The 21,705-nt window shown below is 31.3% G+C and overlaps 1 protein-coding gene across 1 annotated transcript in view; it reads right to left on the bottom strand.

Moving 5' to 3' along the window:
• LOC143231317 (talin-1-like) overlaps positions 1-21,652 on the bottom strand; it is a 56,348-nt gene extending 34,696 nt beyond the window's left edge. The window contains exons 1-8 of the mRNA XM_076465867.1: positions 21,614-21,652; positions 20,553-20,672; positions 13,932-14,078; positions 7,981-8,150; positions 7,246-7,429; positions 6,741-6,866; positions 2,296-2,412; positions 940-1,125 (exon numbers count right to left, since the gene is read on the bottom strand). Coding sequence (XP_076321982.1) covers positions 940-1,125; positions 2,296-2,412; positions 6,741-6,866; positions 7,246-7,429; positions 7,981-8,150; positions 13,932-14,078; positions 20,553-20,672; positions 21,614-21,652 — 1,089 coding nt within the window. The remainder of the gene's footprint in view (positions 1-939; positions 1,126-2,295; positions 2,413-6,740; positions 6,867-7,245; positions 7,430-7,980; positions 8,151-13,931; positions 14,079-20,552; positions 20,673-21,613) is intronic.
• Between the last annotated feature and the right edge of the window lie 53 nt (positions 21,653-21,705).

Below are 21,705 nucleotides of genomic sequence, written 5' to 3'. Positions count from 1 at the left end.
GTAAAACAAGCTACATGGTGTATCATAAACATCTAGACAGTAAAACAAGCTACATGGTGTATCATAAACATCTAGACAGTAAAACAAGCTACATGGTGTATCATAAATGGTGTATCATAAACATCTAGACAGTAAAACAAGCTACATGGTGTATCATAAACATCTAGACAGTAAAACAAGCCTACATGGTGTATCATAAACATCTAGACAGTAAAACAAGCTACATGGTGTATCATAAGATCTGAGACAGTAAAACAAGCTACATGGTGTATCATAAAGATCTAGACAGTAAAACAAGCTACATGGTGTATCATAAACATCTAGACAGTAAAACAAGCTACATGGTGTATCATAAACATCTAGACAGTAAAACAAGCTACATGGTGTATCATAAAGATCTAGACAGTAAAACAAGCTACATGGTGTATCATAAACATCTAGACAGTAAAACAAGCTACATGGTGTATCATAAACATCTAGACAGTAAAACAAGCTACATGGTGTATCATAAACATCTAGACAGTAAAACAAGCTACATGGTGTATCATAAACATCTAGACAGTAAAACAAGCTACATGGTGTATCATAAAGATCTAGAACAGTAAAACAAGCTACATGGTGTATCATAAAGATCTAGACAGTAAAACAAGCTACATGGTGTATCATAAACATCTAGACAGTAAAACAAGCTACATGGTGTATCATAAAGATCTAGACAGTAAAACAAGCTACATGGTGTATCATAAAGATCTAGACAGTAAAACAAGCTACATGGTGTATAATAAACATCTAGACAGTAAAACAAGCTACATGGTGTATCATAAACATCTAGACAGTAAAACAAGCCAAATGATGTTTACAAATATAGGATGTTTTTTCATACATCAGTTGTATTTCATACCACACAATTATTAAAATTTCCCTCCAACTACAACACACCTTCGATACTGTCAACAGATCAAACAGAGCCTTTCTTCCCATATTTGCAGCAACAATTACTTCATCCTGTTTCCCACTATTTCCTGCAGCAACTGCTTTCGCTGTTGCCAGCGTAACAGGTTTGGTAACTCGAACAAGTTCTTCTGGAGTGGCTTTTTTAGTGGGAACATTAGGCACGTCGTAAGTCTGCAAGTCAAAGTCAAGATTTGAAAATAATATTCATAAAGAGTTGTTATATCCCATTAAAAGAAGTAACTAGAATTAGAAATGCAACAAACAGCCTTACTTCGTGAACAGAAGATTGTTAAAAATTCCCTTATTTTGTAGAACAAGAAAGGCAGGTACATCACAGTTGTCTTTTTATTTAAGATCGTAGGAAATTTGTCAGCTCATAATGATATATTTTTTTACTGTAACTTGAACAATATTAGTTTCTAATATTATAATTCAGTAAAGATTATAGCTTTTATATCAGTTATATAAAATATATTATTTGCTAAAAAGAAAAGTGAAATCTTACAAGAAATTACTACATTCTTCTAAAACTATTCCATTTTTTAAGTTTAATATAGAGTTTCATTATCATCATCCAACAACATACACACACACTTTCATTTCACTTTAGTACGTATCAGTTTATCCTGGTAACAACTACAGAATATGGTGCTGAATTTAAATATATTTTAACATAGGATATTAATTTAGTTACATTTACCGTTGTTGCTGGTAGCATCTAAGATCAATATATATGTAGTAAAATATTAAATTAGTAAAAACATATTAAAACATATCTCTTTCCCACAACAAAACTGTATAACTTTCAAACAAATAATACGGCAGTTGGCAGTATTTTCAGCATTAATTTCAGAACAAGTACTGCAAACACAAAAACTAAATATGTCTCTTTACAGCCTGAAAATAAAATGCTTTAAAAACATTATATGTAAGTTTTTACTTTTAGAAGAATCAAGAAATTTGAAAATATTGTAGTTTTAGAAATTAAATTACATACAACGAACAATCAGTCGTTGTGACAAGCACAAAAACAAACAACAAATTTTATTACACATGAATAGAATTGTTTTTATTCACCATTGCTTATTATTTAAAAGTAAAAAAGAAATGGAACACATTTTCATAAAATACACAGAATGCAAATTATAAAAAAACAACCTCTTTATTATTTAGGAAAAATGCGTATAATAAAAATTAATTTGAAATGGGTTGTTTATGAGCAAATCAGAAACTACCTAGCATAAAAATCGCATTGAAAATACGAAACAAATACACAATTAATTTAGAACAATAGATGGTTTAATTAATTGTGAAAATAATAAATAGTACAGCATCACGTACTCTGATTTCCTGGCCAATTATTTCAATGGTTGATTCCAATGCTCTGGTTCCGCGAGTGTGTTCATCTTCTACCGACTTAACTGTCTTCAGTAAAGATGTCACATTTGTTACCATCACCTGTGGGGAGAAGAAGTTATAAAAACGTAACAGCAAGAACACAACATTTGCTACCATCACTTGTGGGGCAAAGTCATAAAAACTTAACAGTAAGAACACAACATTTGTTCCCATTACCTGTGGGGAGAAGTTATAAAAATTTAACAGTCAGAACACATTCGTAACCATTACTAGTGAAGAAAAGTTAGAGAAACCTAACAGACAGAACATAACACCTATTACTACTACCAATAGATGAAGTTACAGAAACGTAACAGCCAGAATATATTTGTTACTATTACCAGCAAGGTAAAGTTACAGAAACTTAACAACCAGAATATATTTATTCCTTTACACTAAAGTCTAACATTATTACTGTCATAAAGTACCAAACAGAGAAATATACTTGAATTAGGTTCGAGGGATTAAATATCATATACATATGTATGATTCTTTAAAATGTCTTTTACTCACACAGTGAATCTGTATATAAGTAGGAATTTCAAAAATGTACAACACTGACAGTACTTATTTATATTTTTAAATTATCCAGCAATCAACTGTTTAAAACAGTCCAATAAGTAGGTGACAGGTGGTAAATTGAATAACAGATTAGGCTTAACAATAATTTTTTTAGCATTTTATTTTTATGAGATACAAAACACATTCTAAACACTGTTTACAACTCACTACTGTGAGACATCTTACTTGTGCATAAGGCCAACAATATACAAACAGAAACAAATGTGTACAAACAAAAACAACATAAGTGTACACGGAGCTTTAAGCAAAATTCACACTGTATAGCTCATCCAGCTTTCCTTTTCTCACACCATTTTTACAACAAACCATTTTTTACTGAAGATAATACCATCTGGTTCAGGATTTCCCAAACCATTTAAAGCTATTGACTCAACATGAAGTTACCACTAATCCTCAGCATTCTTAGAATATAAATTATAAACGAAACTTCAATACATAAAAACTTTAACCATTATAATATAGTTGTTAGGAAATATAAAAATGAATGAGGTTTTAATTTTCTCTAATGAGATAGACAGACCTGATGGGCTTTAACAAGAGAGTGAATAGGGCTATTTTGACCTTCTACTGACTGGAAAGGCTTTATTCACCCCATGTACAATCTCCTCCACTGCCATGGTTAAATACTGACCACTTTGGGAAACTCCAATCTTATTCAGTGTTTTTAATTCTTGAACATAAGAATATAAAGACAACGAAAAACATGATTTACAAATATGCAGTAAACTACCATCATTACTTCAGCACACAGCTGTCCAAATACTGAAACTAGATGTTCAACCAATGTGCAGTAAACTACCACCATTATTTAAGCACACAACTCTCCAACTTCTGAAACTAGATGTTCAACCAATGTGCTGTAAACTACCATAATTACTTCAGCACACAGCTGCCAGACTTCTGAAACTAGATGTTCAACCAATGTGCTGTAAACTACCATAATTATTTCAGCACTCAGCTGCCAGACTTCTGAAACTAGATGTTCAATTACCTATAGCATGTATGTACAGATGTAGTGATTTATCATAATGAATAAACAAGCACTTTATTTATTGGTGTGATGAATAGCAGAGATACTACTGGTAATGTTCAGTTAAAATGTGGACTAGCTGAGGTATTGTTGGTAAAGTTCAGTTAAAATGTGGACTAGCTGAGGTATTGTTGGTAAAGTTCAGTTAAAATGTGGACTAGCTGAGGTATTGTTGGTAAAGTTCAGTTAAAATATGGACTAACAGAGGTAATGTTGGTAAACTTCAGTTAAAATGTAGACTAACAGAGGTATTATTGGTAAAGTTCAGTTAAAATGTAGACTAACAGAGGTATTCTTGGTAAAGTTCAGTTAAAATGTAGACTAACAGAGGTATTCTTGGTAAAGTTCAGTTAAAATGTGGACTAACAGAGGTATTGTTGCAAAAGTTCAGTTAAAATGTAGATTAACAGAGGTATTGTTGGTAAAGTTCAGTTAAAATATGGACTAGCTGAGGTATTGTTGGTAAAGTTCAGTTAAAATGTGGACTAGCTGAGGTATTGTTGGTAAAGTGCTGTTGAAATATGGACTAGCTGAGGTATTGTTGATAAAGTTCAGTTAAAATGTGGACTAACAGAGGTATTGTTGGTAAAGTTCAGTTAAAATATGGACTAACAAAAGTATTGTTGGTAAAGTTCAGTTAAAATGTGGACTAACTGAGGTATTGTTGGTAAAGTTCAGTTAAAATGTGGACTAGCTGAGGTATTGTTGGTAAAGTTCAGTTAAAATGTAGGTTATCAGAGGTATTGTTGGTAAAGGTCAGTAAAATGTGGACTAGCTGAGGTATTATTGGTAAAATTCAGTTAAAATATGGACTAGCTGAGATATTGTTGGTAAAATTCAGGTAAAATGTGGACTAGCTAAGGTATTGTTGGTAAAGTTCTGTTAAAATGTAGACTAACAGAGGTATTGTTGTGAAAGTTCAGTTAAAATGTAGATTAACAGAGGTATTGTTGGTAAAGTTCTGTTAAAATATGGACTAGCTGAGATATTGTTGGTAAAATTCAGGTAAAATGTGGACTAGCTGAGGTATTGTTGGTAAAGTTCTGTTAAAATGTAGACTAACAGAGGTATTGTTGTGAAAGTTCAGTTAAAATGTAGATTAACAGAGGTATTGTTGGTAAAGTTCTGTTAAAATATGGACTAGCTGAGATATTGTTGGTAAAATTCAGGTAAAATGTGGACTAACTGAGGTATTGTTGGTAAAGTTCAGTTAAAATGTGGACTAGCTGAGGTATTGTTGGTAAAGTTCAGTTAAAATGTAGGTTATCAGAGGTATTGTTGGTAAAGGTCAGTAAAATGTGGACTAGCTGAGGTATTATTGGTAAAATTCAGTTAAAATATGGACTAGCTGAGATATTGTTGGTAAAATTCAGGTAAAATGTGGACTAGCTGAGGTATTGTTGGTAAAGTTCTGTTAAAATGTAGACTAACAGAGGTATTGTTGTGAAAGTTCAGTTAAAATGTAGATTAACAGAGGTATTGTTGGTAAAGTTCTGTTAAAATATGGACTAGCTGAGATATTGTTGGTAAAATTCAGGTAAAATGTGGACTAGCTGAGGTATTGTTGGTAAAGTTCTGTTAAAATGTAGACTAACAGAGGTATTGTTGTGAAAGTTCAGTTAAAATGTAGATTAACAGAGGTATTGTTGGTAAAGTTCTGTTAAAATATGGACTAGCTGAGATATTGTTGGTAAAATTCAGGTAAAATGTGGACTAGCTGAGGTATTGTTGGTAAAGTTCCGTTAAAATGTAGACTAACAGAGGTATTGTTGTGAAAGTTCAGTTAAAATGTAGATTAACAGAGGTATTGTTGGTAAAGTTCTGTTGAAATATGGACTAGCTGAGGTATTGTTGATAAAGTTCAGTTAAAATGTGGACTAACAGAGGTATTGTTGGTAAAGTTCAGTTAAAATATGGACTAACAGAGGTATTGTTGGTAAAGTTCAGTTAAAACATGTACATATATATATTGATAAAAAACAAATAACTACAACAAGTGAAAACAAACTTAACTTTAGGAATGGACTAAATCTATTTCATTGATTGCAAAGAATAGAGAAAATGTAGGCAAAGCTTCATAAAAAATTCTAACTTTTCCAAGACAATCTATTTAAAAAACTAAAATTGTTCACAGACAAACTTTTTGTTTTTTTTGAGGCAGTCTGTCAGATGCATAAAGATAACCCGTAGCTCTGCGAGACTGTTATAAAGCTGTAAACTAAGGAGAATATGTGAATTAGAAATTCTCTAGTCGAGATTTAATTTGTAACAAGCTACCAAACTTCCAGAGCGAAATGGAAGAAAACTAAATTGATGAACTGAAAAATTTATTGGAAACAATATGGACTCTGAATAAGCAAGTAAAAGAAATAACGATACATTTTCTGGAGCTATGGGTGAGCACACGAGACTATAACACAAACCACATACTTCACTTTACATATGATGTGTATTCATCTACTTTTATGAAGTACTGATGAATATCAAACACACAAAACATTTACTTGTTACCTTTTCAACACATCCAAGCATAGCATGGAAACATTTATTTTGGAAATGACTTGTTTATGTGCTAACAGACAATGCTGCATATAAGTACTAAACTTGAGACTACTTTATGTAAAAAAATGATTCTCTCACTAGATGTAGAACCAAAATTTAATATATAAAATTAAATAATCTTTAAAAAAAGAAGTTTTTATTTGTAAGATTTCAATAAAACAAATCCTTGAACTCTGTTAGCACATATATAAAAGTAAGAAAACAATTTATCTACCTTGGCCGAGTCTTTCAGATGGAACATGGCAGGGTCATTGACACTCTTGCCTGAAGCAGCCTTAGTCGCTTGGATAAGAAAACCTAGAGCACTGGCAACATCTTTCACAGCATTAATAAGCAAAACCTGTGGTAAAAGATACCAAATTTATGTATCATACTTAAACACTATAATCAAAATATTGATAATGTTGTGTTTCATCCTACTTTATAATATACACTTAAAATGCCACTCTAAAGGTTCAATAATTATTGATTTTATGTTCTTATACCTTTTTGCAGAAGTAAACAAGCATTCTCTGAAGTAATATATAAACTTTAAAAGTATGGAACTACCTAACTAGTGTTTAAGACTCAAGATGAGTTTTAAAATTCCTACTATTCTGATTTTCAACACAATATTTACTTTATAACTTACTTTTTAAAAAACAAAACTGGTATTATTCATTCACAATTTGAAAATCACACACCAAACTTCAAGTCTTAACAAAACACACACAACCTACTTGGGCTTCAGAATTGTTTGGTCCTAGAGACGCTGCTCCACGTTTGACAACTTCAGAGAGTTGTACAATAGTTGCAACAGAATTCTGAGCAGCAACGGCCAACTGTTCTTGGCTAGAAGCTGCCCCAGCGACTAGAGTTTTCGTATCTTCGACCAGAGCCTTTGCAGTTTTGAGGATATTTTCTCTAAACAGAGAAATGTCCTTCATTCAGTAATGTGTCGAGGAAATAATAATTAATAACAAGCAACCTGTTACTTTTATTTTATATATTTAGTGATTCTCACTATAAGTAAAAAATTATTTGTTTGTTACCAAGCACAAAGCTACACAATGAGCTGTCAATGATGTACCCATCAAGAGTATGAAAACCTGGTTGTTGTTTTTTTGTGGTGTGAGCCTGCAGACTTATTGCTGAACTACTCAGGGCCTATTAAAAGATATTCTTTAACAAACACTTAGTATATTTATCAAATCTCAGAGGTGAAATAAAGCTAATCAAGTCACATATTTTAGACATATTGTAGATACACAAAACAGGAATAACAGAGTGGTTTACACAAGTTTAAATACATTCACATCTAAAATGGTAGTGTTACACATAAAATTTATTGTGATAAAAGGAAACCAGTACTAATTAAAGAATTACAATATCTCATCCACAGAGACAAAAATACTTTAATTCTATTAAATATTACTGTTTATAATACTGTTAGTAATACAGAATTCAAAACTAACCTATGATCAGAGAAACACTCTTCTTCAATTTCTGAATTTAAAGTTCCAGCTGTAGCAAACATGATGGTGGTATCCAGGTCTCCAATGATTCCACTAACAGTGCTGGCTGCATTAATACAAGCTTGAGTTCCTCTGGAACCAGCCTGAAGAGCAGCTAGCACAAAAGATACCTGGAGAAGATAAAAACTGATCTCTCACCGAGCCAGAGGTCTCCATACTTAATAGTACAGATCATATTAATAATGTTCACTGGCTGAAATGATTCTTTTAGTGATAGTTATCAAACACTCAACAAAGAGGTAGGCAGATAAGTGGCAAACATAAACAATTCTTGTCAGACTGAAACACTCTTTAATTTCCAAGGATAACTGGAAATAAACAGTAAAAATAAATACTGAGATATTTCATCAAAACATATTTTCAATAAATGTATGCTGCGTGATGAATTCCTACACACTGTAGATAACACATACGTTTCATGATTCGAACTTCCTTGCTCGGAATTCACGGACATTTCTACTGAGCATAAAACAAACAGCATCTAAAACCATATGAGAAGATTTGTTTTGACTAACAGTTAAAAACAAAGACAGTACATGGATCAAAATATTACAGTTAGATTCCAGTTACAACAAAATGAACATATTATGTTGATTAAATAAACAATAATAAACTTTATATGAAGGAATGTAATTCTATTTCATTATTTCTATACCTGAAGTACTATCAGAAAGAAATATTACTCTATTTTAGTTTAGTCATTTATGTTTCTCTGAATACAGTTTTTATGTTCCTTCTTGTCAAGTTCTCAGGTGAAACTCTCATTTTCTCATGCAGGATATACAGAAAAAGAAACCTGAAAAAGTTGTTAAAACAACACATTTATACTAACATACTAAGTTTGTAAACTAAAAATTTGTGGGAAACAATCATGCCAATTTAAAATAATTTATAAGTTTGAACTTAACACAAAGCTACTCAAGGGCTGTCTGCACTACCTGACTCTAATTTATTAGTTCTTGAATAGAAGGAAGGCAGTTAGTTATTACCACCGAATGTCAACTCTTTCATCAATGAATAGTTGGACTGACTGAAACATCATAATACCAGAAACAGATGAAAGAGCAATCATTTTTTTGAAAAAGGGATTCAAACCCACAATCCTCAAACTGCGGGTCATGTGTCCTAACTACAAGATCATGCCAGGCATTTAACATACAGGACTACTTTTCTGGTTTTTGATTTTGTTTAATGAACAGGTGTTCTAATAAAACTTGTCATTTAACATGACCATGCCTAATGTCACATTAAGGTGTCCTAATAAAACTTGTCACTTAACATGACCATGCCTAATGTCACATTAAGGTGTTCTACTAAACCTTGTCACTTAACATGACCATGCCTAATGTCACATTAAGGTGTTCTACTAAAACTTATCACTTAACATGACCATGCCTAATGTCACATGCATTAAGGTGTCCTAATAAAACTTGTCACTTAACATGACCATGCCTAATGTCACATGCATTAAGGTGTCCTAATAAAACTTGTCACTTAACATGACCATGCCTAATGTCACATTAAGGTGTTCTACTAAAACTTATCACTTAACATGACCATGCCTAATGTCACATTAAGGTGTTCTACTAAAACTTATCACTTAACATGACCATGCCTAATGTCACATGCATTAAGGTGTCCTAATAAACCTTGTCACTTAACATGACCATGCCTAATGTCACATGCATTAAGGTGTCCTAATAAAACTTGTCACTTAACATGACCATGCCTAATGTCACATTGTGTTCTACTAAACCTTGTCACTTAACATGACCATGCCTAATGTCACATTAAGGTGTTCTACTAAAACTTATCACTTAACATGACCATGCCTAATGTCACATGAAGCTTAGCTTTCAAATCTCTAAAAATAAAACATATATTCAATTAAATAACAAACACATCTATTTTAATCTTAAAATGCCAACCAGATGATGCTTATTTAACAAAAACTGGAAGTACATTTAAAAATTGAATACATTGATGAAAATATCCTGAATGACTAAACTGCTACACAAAATACAACATCACAATTTCATTTAGAATTGTGTGTTTACCTCCATAGCTAACTAACTTCAAATAAGTTACATTTTTGTGTCTAACTGAGCCATAACTGTGTGAATGTAATTGAAATTGTCATTTAAGTTTAACATTGTTTGGAGAAATCAGTCAAGTTCCACTAATCCTGAAGAAGCACGTTTGGCACTACTGCTTCATTATGGTTGTTATTTGATGTCACACATTTCTGCAATGTCAATCTATGTAATGTTTAGATGAAATAGAAATATAATCAATGTCAATCTATGTAATGTTTAGATGAAATAGAAATATAATCAATGTCAATCTATGTAATGTTTAGATGAAATAGAAAGATAATCAATGTCAATCTATGTTGTGTTTAGATGAAATAGAAATATAATCAATGTCTGTCTATGTAATGTTTAGATAAAATAGAAATATATAATCAATGTCAATCTATGTAATGTTTAGATGAAATAGAAATATAATCAATGTCAATCTATGTAATGTTTAGATGAAATAAAATATAATCAATGTCAATCTATGTAATGTTTAGATGAAATAAGAAATATAACTAATGTCAAATCTATTGTAATGTTTTAGATGAAACAGAAATATAATCATGTCAATCTATGTAATGTTTAGGTAAAAATAAATATAATCAATGTCAATCTGTGTAATGTTTAGATGAAATAGAAATATAATCAATGTCAATCTATGTAATGTTTAGATAAATAGAAATATAATCAATGTCAATCTGTGTAATGTTTAGATGAAATAGAAATGTAATCAATGTCAATCACATTGTATGTGTTTAGATGAAATAGAAAAGATAATCAATGTCATTGTGTGTTTGGATAAATTGAAATAAGAAATGTAATTAATATGTCCTTCTTGTAATGTTTTGATGAAATAGAAATATAATCAATGTCAATCTGTGTAATGTTTAAGATGAAACCAAAACTTGTAATCAATGTCAATCTATGTAATGTTTAGATGAAATAGAAATGTAATCAATGTCAATCTATGTAATGTTTAGATGAAATAGAAATATAATCAATGTCAATCTATGTAATGTTTAGATGAAATAGAAATACAATCAATGAAATGTCAATGTCTATGTAATGTTTAGATGAAATAATCAATGAAATATAATCAATGTCAATCTATGTAATGTTTAGATGAATAGAAATATAATCCAATGTCAATGTAATGTTTTAGATGAAATAGAAATATAATCAATGTCAATCTATGTAATGTTTAGATGAAATAGAAATATAATCAATGTCAATCTGTGTAATGTTTAGATGAAATAGAAATATAATCAATGTCAATCTATGTAATGTTTGTGATGAAATAGAAATGTAATCAATGTCAATCTATGTAATGTTTAGATGAAATAGAAATATAATCAATGTCAATCTGTGTAATGTTTAGATGAAATAGAAATGTAATCAATGTCAATCTGTGTAATGTTTAGATGAAATAGAAATATAATCAATGTCAATCTGTGTAATGTTTAGATGAAATAGAAATATAATCAATGTCAATCTATGTAATGTTTAGATGAAATAGAAATATAATCAATGTCAATCTATGTAATGTTTAGATGAAATAGAAATGTAATCAATGTCAATCTATGTAATGTTTAGATGAAATAGAAATGTAATCAATGTCAATCTATGTAATGTTTAGATGAAATAGAAATACAATCAATGTCAATCTATGTAATGTTTAGATGAAATAGAAATATAATCAATGTCAATCTATGTAATGTTTAGATGAAATAGAAATATAATCAATGTCAATCTATGTAATGTTTAGATGAAATAGAAATATAATCAATGTCAATCTATGTAATGTTTAGATGAAATAGAAAATATAATCAATGTCAATCTATGTAATGTTTAGATGAAATAGAAATATAATCAATGTCAATCTATGTAATGTTTAGATGAAATAGAAATATAATCAATGTCAATCTATGTAATGTTTAGATGAAATAGAAATATAATCAATGTCAATCTGTGTTAATGTTTAGATGAAATAGAAATATAATCAATGTCAATCTATGTTTAGATGAAATGAAATATAATCAATGTCAATGTAAAGATGAAATGAAATATAATCAATGTCAATCTATGTAATGTTTAGATGAAATAGAAATATAATCAATGTCAATCTATGTAATGTTTAGATGAAACAGAAATATAATCAATGTCAATCTATGTAATGTTTAGATGAAACAGAAATATAATCAATGTCAATCTGTGTAATGTTTAGATATGAAATATAATCAATGTCAATCTATGTAATGTTTAGATGAAATAGAAATATAATCAATGTCAATCTATGTAATGTTTAGATGAAACAGAAATATAATCAATGTCAATCTGTGTAATGTTTAGATGAAATAGAAATATAATCAATGTCAATCTATGTAATGTTTAGATGAAATAGAAATATAATCAATGTCAATCTATGTAATGTTTAGATGAAATAGAAATATAATCAATGTCAATCTATGTAATGTTTAGATGAAATAGAAATATAATCAATGTCAATCTGTGTAATGTTTAGATGAAATAGAAATATAATCAATGTCAATCTGTGTAATGTTTAGATGAAATAGAAATACAATCAATGTCAATCTATGTAATGTTTAGATGAAATAGAAATATAATCAATGTCAATCTATGTAATGTTTAGATGAAATAGAAATATAATCAATGTCAATCTATGTAATGTTTAGATGAAATAGAAATACAATCAATGTCAATCTCTGTAATGTTTAGATGAAATAGAAATATAATCAATGTCAATCTATGTAATGTTTAGATGAAATAGAAATATAATCAATGTCAATCTATGTAATGTTTAGATGAAATAGAAATATAATCAATGTCAATCTATGTAATGTTTAGATGAAATAGAAATATAATCAATGTCAATCTATGTAATGTTTAGATGAAATAGAAATATAATCAATGTCAATCTGTGTAATGTTTAGATGAAATAGAAATATAATCAATGTCAATCTATGTAATGTTTAGATGAAATAGAAATATAATCAATGTCAATCTATGTAATGTTTAGATGAAATAGAAATATAATCAATGTCAATCTATGTAATGTTTAGATGAAATAGAAATATAATCAATGTCAATCTGTGTAATGTTTAGATGAAATAGAAATATAATCAATGTCAATCTATGTAATGTTTAGATGAAATAGAAATATAATCAATGTCAATCTATGTAATGTTTAGATGAAATAGAAATATAATCAATGTCAATCTATGTAATGTTAAGATGAAATAGAAATATAATCAATGTCAATCTGTGTAATGTTTAGATGAAATAGAAATATAATCAATGTTAATCTATGTAATGTTTAGATGAAATAGAAATATAATCAATGTCAATCTGTGTAATGTTTAGATGAAATAGAAATATAATCAATGTTAATCTATGTAATGTTTAGATGAAATAGAAATATAATCAATGTCAATCTGTGTAATGTTTAGATGAAATAGAAATATAATCAATGTTAATCTATGTAATGTTTAGATGAAATAGAAATATAATCAATGTCAATCTGTGTAATGTTTAGATGAAATAGAAATACAATGTTCATAACAGTAAAAATAACTGCAGAAATAGACGTGTTCTAGCAAAGTGTTGTTACGAACCACATAAAACTGAAATTTTCATTTAATTAGAATGTAATTTGTAAGACAGTTGAAGATCTACATTTTTATTAAAACATTTCCTGGAAACATATTAAAAGAGCTTTGATATTGAACTAATAATATCCTTCCCATTTTTGCAATGAAACACTTATTTCAAATTATGTTGAACTGATTGACCTACTTTTTCAGAAACACTTTTTGCACTTCTGGACACCTCTCTCTGACAGAAGATGTCAGAAGGGTTACTTTGACAATCGCCTGCAGATTTAGTCAATTCTATACAAGCTGATCCGAGGCCCTGCACAGCAGTCCGGATTCGGCTAGCAACCTGGAAGACCCATAAAAATATTACACTTCAGAATCGTTAGGTTAATTATTTTTATTTTTAAAGCCGATGTGAAGATACAAACCAACAAACTTCCAGAAAGTTTTAAACTTTAAATACTTGTCTTGGTAACCTTTCTTACTTCCTTTGCTGAAGGTTTTATTAGGTTGTGAAGAACAGTTACAACCAACAGTGACAGAAAAACCTGAAATAAGTAATACAAACATGATGCTTGGTGATAGCAAAATAACAGAATTTTTACATAACATCTATAAAGGTAACAGAAAAGTTATTTCAATTTCAATTTCTGAGAAAAACGGTATAACAGTAGAACCTTCTCACTTCGGATATTTACAGAAATTTTAATAACAAGGGTAATAAAGAAAAGCATTGCAGTTAAGAGTAGACAAATAAAAATATAGAGTGGAAAATAAAATATATTTTAGTAACAGAAGTATGTGATGACATTTTAGTAACAAAGGTACGTGATAACATTTTAGTAACAAAGGTACGTGACAACATTTCAGTAACAAAGGTACGTGAAGACATTTCAGTAACAGAGGTACATAACATTTTAGAAAGAATAGCATATGGTGAAAAGTGGCACAGCTACAAAAGGTGCCCATCCCTCACATAACAAATAATTGAGCCCCTTACATTTATATTCCTATAATTATAGTTACAAGTCTGGGTGACTTGGGCAACCTACTGACCTCCAGGGAGCATACTTATACCACTGATGACAAAGAAAGGCCACAAAACCATTGGAAAGCATCGTATATCAGACTTAAACAAAGCCATTAAAAAAAACTGTGTATATGACTTAAAACCATTGAGAAACACTGTGTATATGACTTAAAACCATTGAGAAACACTGTTTATAAGACTTAATTTTGAGATACAGAGTTTGCAGGCAGGTCAATAAACACTATTAGTACAAAACTGAAATAATGTAGTTATCCATCTCCCTGACAAATAAGGTGGACACTCATTTTTCTGAAATACCTTTAAGCTAAGGTGTATGAGTTATTTGGATACAAGAGAACAGCCTAAACAGGTGTAACTGAAGTAACTAGTTACAAAAGTTTGTTTGTAGTTAAGCACATAGCTACATAATGGGCTATTTGTGCATAGGTATTGAAAGTTGGTTCTTAGCATAATAAGGCCTAAAAATTAATGCCAAGCTACTGTTTTTGGGGGTGAGGAGCTAGTATTAACAAATTTATAGTTTTAGATAGTTTTGCATGAAGTTTCTTTGGTAACACTGTTTTGAAAGTATCATATCCATTAACAAATGTCTCGTAGCAGGTAAGTACACAGTACCACGTAAAGTAATATAAAATAAAAGATACATCCCACTTTGTCAAAACAAGAGGTTTATAGAAAACCAAGTTTTACGTGTAATCTTCAGTCTAGCTTTTCTTTATGAATAAATCAAGTTGTTGATAACCAGTAAAGTTATCTGGAAATTAACATAATATATTCCTTAACAGAACTGTTTATATCACACAGCAATGTTTTTATGTCTAAATCTAGGGTTAAATTATGGCAAAATATAATATTATACCTGTCATTAACACAAACCATTGACACACTTATGATGTTGAAATTTATGATAGTTTATTTTCTACGTATATGGATAAAAACCCCAGAAAAATGTTGAATTGTTCCTAAAGAACTGTTAGTCTATGAATGGGCTATTTATTCTTTGTCCACCGAGTGGTTTAAACCTCAGATTTTAGCATCATAAGTTCTCAAGCTTTTGCTCTTTTTGAGACCACCATGGGAAATCAAACCCCAGAGTCTAGCACTGTAAGTCAATAAGCTTACAGCAGAAATGCCAACTATTTCAAATGACTGAGCGTAATGATTGTAGACAGAGCCATTTATCATTTGCGGCTACTAGACCTGACCAATGTCTCTAAGCTGTTTATTATTATATTATTATTATAACTATTATTATTTATTACTGTTATAGATTGCTCATTTATGACTGTGTTTTGTGTACTTAATAAATAAATTTAAAAAATTATTTTGAAATTATGTCTTATTTGGTTCAGAGTAACAAACATACTGGTAAAACAACATTGAACATGCACAAACAGTAAGCAGAAAATGCCTTTGTGTAAGGACTAGTTTATAACATGTTTATGGCACTTATTGTAATAGTTTTGCAGCTGTTGCAGCCTTTCCTTTTATGAAAATGTCTCTGGATGGTTGGGAATTATAACAACATAGTCCATTTGACTGCATACACATCTTGTGTGTTACAATACTGCTCAAAACGGAGGTGCTCAAGTTTGGTCTGAACTTGCTTGTGTTTTTAGTCACTAAACTAAATATCCTTTCACTGTCAGCATTAGAATGGAAGATTGTAAGAATTCTAAGCATAACCCTACACAGAATGACATACTTCTGGTTACCATTTCCATCCTTAACTGTAGACAGCTGAACCCAAAACTTGTCAACATTCAACTGAGGGACAGTTTCTGAGAAAATATCAATTTGATAGTTCAGATATTGCCCTTTCAACTTGTCAATAGTGTCATGCTCATGTGTATTGACAAGGACAGGATACCTGTCTGTGAAGAAGCATAGAGAAGGAAAATCTTTGCTGACTTTCAGTTTTGGATCAGCAACCTCTACGTGAATCAGAAGTTCATCATTTAGAGGGAAATGTTTCATCATGTAATTTGTAGCTGCAATATAGTATTTATTGACACTGGTGTAGAAGTTGATCAGGTCCAAGTTTTTTTCATATTTAACAATGTATTCCTTGGCAGCATTTCCAATAGAAACTTCCTCATCAGATTTGTGTAAGGATTCATTGTTGTAATCAAGTTCAGTGATGTTGCCTTCACTGGCTTGATGTATCTGACAAGTATATTTTTAACTTGTGTAATCAGAGTTCTATGCATAATGTGTATGCAAGGTTCTTCTCTTTGCAATATCAAATTGGCTTGCTCAAATAGAGGAATTGCAGACTGAAGAAAAAGGCAAAATAACAAGTTCATTTTGTTGTCCAAGAAACTGTTAACGTATCTAACTTGCTCTGTACATAACTTTTCTTGGTTACTTCCTTGTTAGCTTTCGTTTCCTTCTCTTTTTTTCATTGATTGTCTCTTCTTCAGTTCAAGGATAGACTGCCTAAACATATATTGAGTTATATCAAATGTTTCTTTGTCTGCTTTTGGAGACTGTTGTCTTGTGTCCCTGTGTGGCTGGGAGGGTGTCTTGACTGTGTCTCTGTGTGGTTGGGAGGGTGTCTTGACTGTGTCTCTGTGTGGTTGGGAGGGTGTCTTGACTGTGTCTCTGTGTGGCTGGGAGGGTGTCTTGACTGTGTCCCTGTGTGGCTGAGAGGGTGTCTTGACTGTGTCCCTGTGTGGCTGAGAGGGTGTCTTGACTGTGTCCCTGTGTGGCTGAGAGGGTGTCTTGACTGTGTCTCTGTGTGGCTGAGAGGGTGTCTTGACTGTGTCCCTGTGTGGCTGAGAGGGTGTCTTGACTGTGTCTCTGTGTGGCTGGGAAGGTGTCTTGACTGTGTCCCTGTGTGGCTGAGAGGATGTCTTGACTGTGTCCCTGTGTGGCTGAGAGGATATCCTGACTGTTAAAATCTTGCTGCCTGACTGAGCTGTACGTTTAAATCCTTTTGAATCTAGTTTTTCATTCTCACAGTGAAAATACTTCTTCAATGGCTTCCACATGTCCAATATTCTGTTGAGGCACACCCCAAGTGACAGCCATCTTGTGTTACCAAGTTGTAGAATTTTTCTTGTTTCTTTGTCATACAATCCTTGAAACTCTTTGAAATGTTGTTTTCTGCTAGCACTTTTGTCCAGAAAATAGTAGATATCTATCAATATATCAGAAACCTGGCAGGGCAGTTCCCTGGAAGCTTACTTCTCAGAATATTCATGAGGTGACAGTCACAGCCCATGAAGTAAATGCTAGGCTGTCATCTTGAGATGTGTCCCATCACACCTTTACCTATACCAGATATAACTGAGGCATTGTCTGAAGAGAAACTAAGACAGTTTTTCCATGGAATTTTCCTCTTTGTCAGTTTGTGGTCCAAAAGCTTGAAAATATTCTCTCCCGTTGAAGCTTCTTTCCATTCCACCATTGTCAAAAGAGAACAAACAATTTTTCCAAGCAATGGGTCAAGATATCGTACAACCACTGGATACAGTTTTGAGTCATCCATGTCTGTGGATCCATCTGTGGCTAAACTGTAAACACTGTTAGTAAGTATGCTTGAAATCATTTTGTCATCTTCACAATCCAACATTTGTACAATGGCTGTAGTTTTGGTTCTAGCACAGCCATATTTTTTTGCTATATCAGAGTCTGGGAACATTTTTTTGAATAGATGTCCTGCATGATTAGCTACAGCTAGGGGTAAATTATGAGCAATGACGAATTGCATGAACATCACATCTGCATTTATGGTTTCATGTTCTGACTTCTTATCCATTAATGTCGTTATCTGCATCGTTTTTGTCTTCGCCTCAGCCTTTTGTTGGTAAGATGCCGATTTTGTATGTCTGGAACAATCGTTTATCCTGCCATGCGCCACAGAAAAATCGATGTGACAAACTGTACAAAACGCATGACTGTCACTGACTTTTGATGTAATGACCGGATATTTTGCAATATACTCTTTCCTAAATTTTTGATTCACAGTGTTAGTCCTTTTAGATTTGTCAAAAACAAGACAATCTGGTGAACGAGGCCTCTTTTTTCCATCTTGTGAACGATCACATTGGTGTTTCTATGCCGCTTAGAAAATGAGAAATACCCAGCTACGTGAGTGCTGATTGGATGACAAGCACTGATGACGTAACTATGGATTCCCTCACATACCCAGTATGGAGAAGCACCGCACTCAAACTATTGGTAGACGTCCGAGATACAAATATTTTTTATTATTTCAAGCACAAACATGATTATCGCAAGTAGCCATTTGGACTATGTCTTTTATTTATTATCAAAATTTATTTGTAACTCACTAGAAATTTTCTTTTCACCCCTTTCAAGCCATGGGGGAACAATTTATCACTTTATTGTATAGACCTATATAATATATAATAATTTGGGAGTTGCAACAAGTCGTAATATTTGTCTGTACGAGAGTATAGTCGTAATGTATATACCAAAATCGTAATGATTACACTCAAATCATAATGGTTGGCATCTCTGTTACAGTTGTCCCACCAAAGGGCCACCATTATGATGCCTTCAGTTGTTGAAACACAGCTTTTGGTTGTTTCTTCTGTGGGATTAAACAACAGAAAAACCTCTGCAACTGGAAAGTGAGCCTCACAATCATGAAGTTATCTATGGGAAAGTGAGCCTCTTAATCATGAGGTTATCTATGGGAAAGGGAGCCTCACAATCATGAGGTTATCTATGGGAAAGTGAGCCTCACAATCATGAAGTTATCTATGGGAAAGTGAGTCTCATAATCATGAGGTTATCTATGGGAAAGGGAGCCTCACAATCATGAGGTTATCTATGGGAAAGTGAGCCTCATAATCATGAGGTTATCTATGGGAAAGGGAGCCTCACAATCATGAGGTTATCTATCAGTTGGTAAAAATACACACATGCACACCCTTGTGGCTTTTCAACCATGTAATAAAATAAAAGTTGTATATTTAAATGAAAGTAAAGTTTGAAACAACAAGATATTATCAGAGTGAACTACTTTCACTGTGATAACAATAAAAGTCCAAACATTTCCATTTGTAACCATGGAATGCTACTTCTGGTTTTGAGTCTAAATTCAGTATTTAATAAGAGTAAAGTGAATAAAAACACAAAGACATTCATAACTAGAGGGAAGCTGAAATAGTCTTCAGTTATGTATATGGCATAAAAAACATATACATAACCGATGTATCACAAAGACTTACCACACACAACTAACCTGGAACTCTAATATTATTACTGATGCCTTAAAAAAATCTTTCATAGGGGAATCAAAAATGAATCTATCCAAAAAAGCATAACATTTCTAAACATATTAAAATAAACTGTACAACACCTTTAAATGTTTGAAAATATATGCTTAAAAGATATATATTAAACGTTATGTCACATTGGAACATAGTATAAAGTTAAAAAATATAGTGTAATACATACTGAACTTGTTTCTTTTTATCTTAATGAGAAAATGGTTTTAAATTTATAAGTAAAGCTGGTTTAACACTACTTTATAAGTAAAGCTGGTTTAACACTGCTTTATAAGAAATAAATGATAAATTTCTCATGGAAATTTCAATAGTTGTATTAAAACACTAAACCAATATCTGAATATACAAAGTAATGGAGAATACTGAACAATATAATGTGTCAAAATATCCAAATAATTCACATCTTGACTTTGAAAGATAAAACATAAAAGACCTTTTAGTAGAAAAAAAAAGCATTTATTCAAAAACATTTAATGAGATCATGTCGTATATAAGCCAACCTCACCTCTGAGTTGGAAGTGGCACTCACTGCTCCTCGAGAGTCACTGGCGACAATGGCGTATTGATGGGATATATTTGCTGCAAGAGGACTCAGCTGACTGACATCAGTCGCTGATTTAGTAACCTGATAGAAAACAATTAACCAACCACTTCAGTGTTCAGTAAGAACACAAACTACTACAGATGTCTCATACATTCATAGTATATAATAAAGTATATGTTACCTTGAGATAACAACAACATTGTAAGTCATGTGTATTACTACTGGTAATAACTGTGGAGGTCGTGTATGTTATTACTTGGTAACAACAATGTAGGTCATGTTGTATATCGCTACTGGTTACAACAGCAGTGTAGATTCACAGGTATAGTACCACTAGTAACATGGCATACAACTAAGTATAAATTACTTGTGTATGTACTGTCATAAAAATAATTTATTTATTTAGGGAGTTAAATTTGTTGTACAAAAACCAATTCTTAACTCTAACATGTTTCTGAACCAAATAATTTATTATTAACTGAAAATTTCTTCATCCTGACTGTTGCACTTCTATATTTCGTTTGTAAACTGTTTTAGCTTTGACAAATTCACATAATTTTATTTATCAATTTTATCATGTTTTAACTGTGACATTTAAAATAATATTTTGTTACATGCCATTTTGAAAAATCCCACAATGCGTGTTAGACTTTCAGTTGTTTTCATTGCTGATTAAAAGTTCTGTTTTATAAATCTACTTAATTTCAAGTTGATTTATCTTAAATATTATATTTCTTTTATTACTTGATTTTGCCAACTGCAGTAATTGCCACTTCCAGCTATACATCATAAAAAACACCAAAACTAAAAAGATTTATCTGTGACTTAGGACTTCACCTTTCAAAATGACATTACCACAATCTTTATCAGGCTAGGTATTGTGATTTTTGCTGTTTATTGAATATTAACTTCCTTTACTTATGGCCATTGCTTGAATATGGTTAACTTACTTATCATTAATAAATAAGGATTTCATTCATTCACTGTTCTCTATCATAGTTGCTAAACCTAACTAAACTTACATGGTGTCTTGTCAAAAAATAAACTTCTGTAACTTTCATACAGACATAACTAAACAAAACAATTTCCAGAAACAAAAGTAAAAGAAATAAAC

The sequence above is a fragment of the Tachypleus tridentatus genome, chromosome 11 (assembly GCF_004210375.1).
Source record: "Tachypleus tridentatus isolate NWPU-2018 chromosome 11, ASM421037v1, whole genome shotgun sequence".
NCBI lineage: Eukaryota > Metazoa > Arthropoda > Merostomata > Xiphosura > Limulidae > Tachypleus > Tachypleus tridentatus.
Note: the sequence above shows the minus strand (reverse complement) of the source record. Positions and strands in the feature narration are given on the sequence as shown.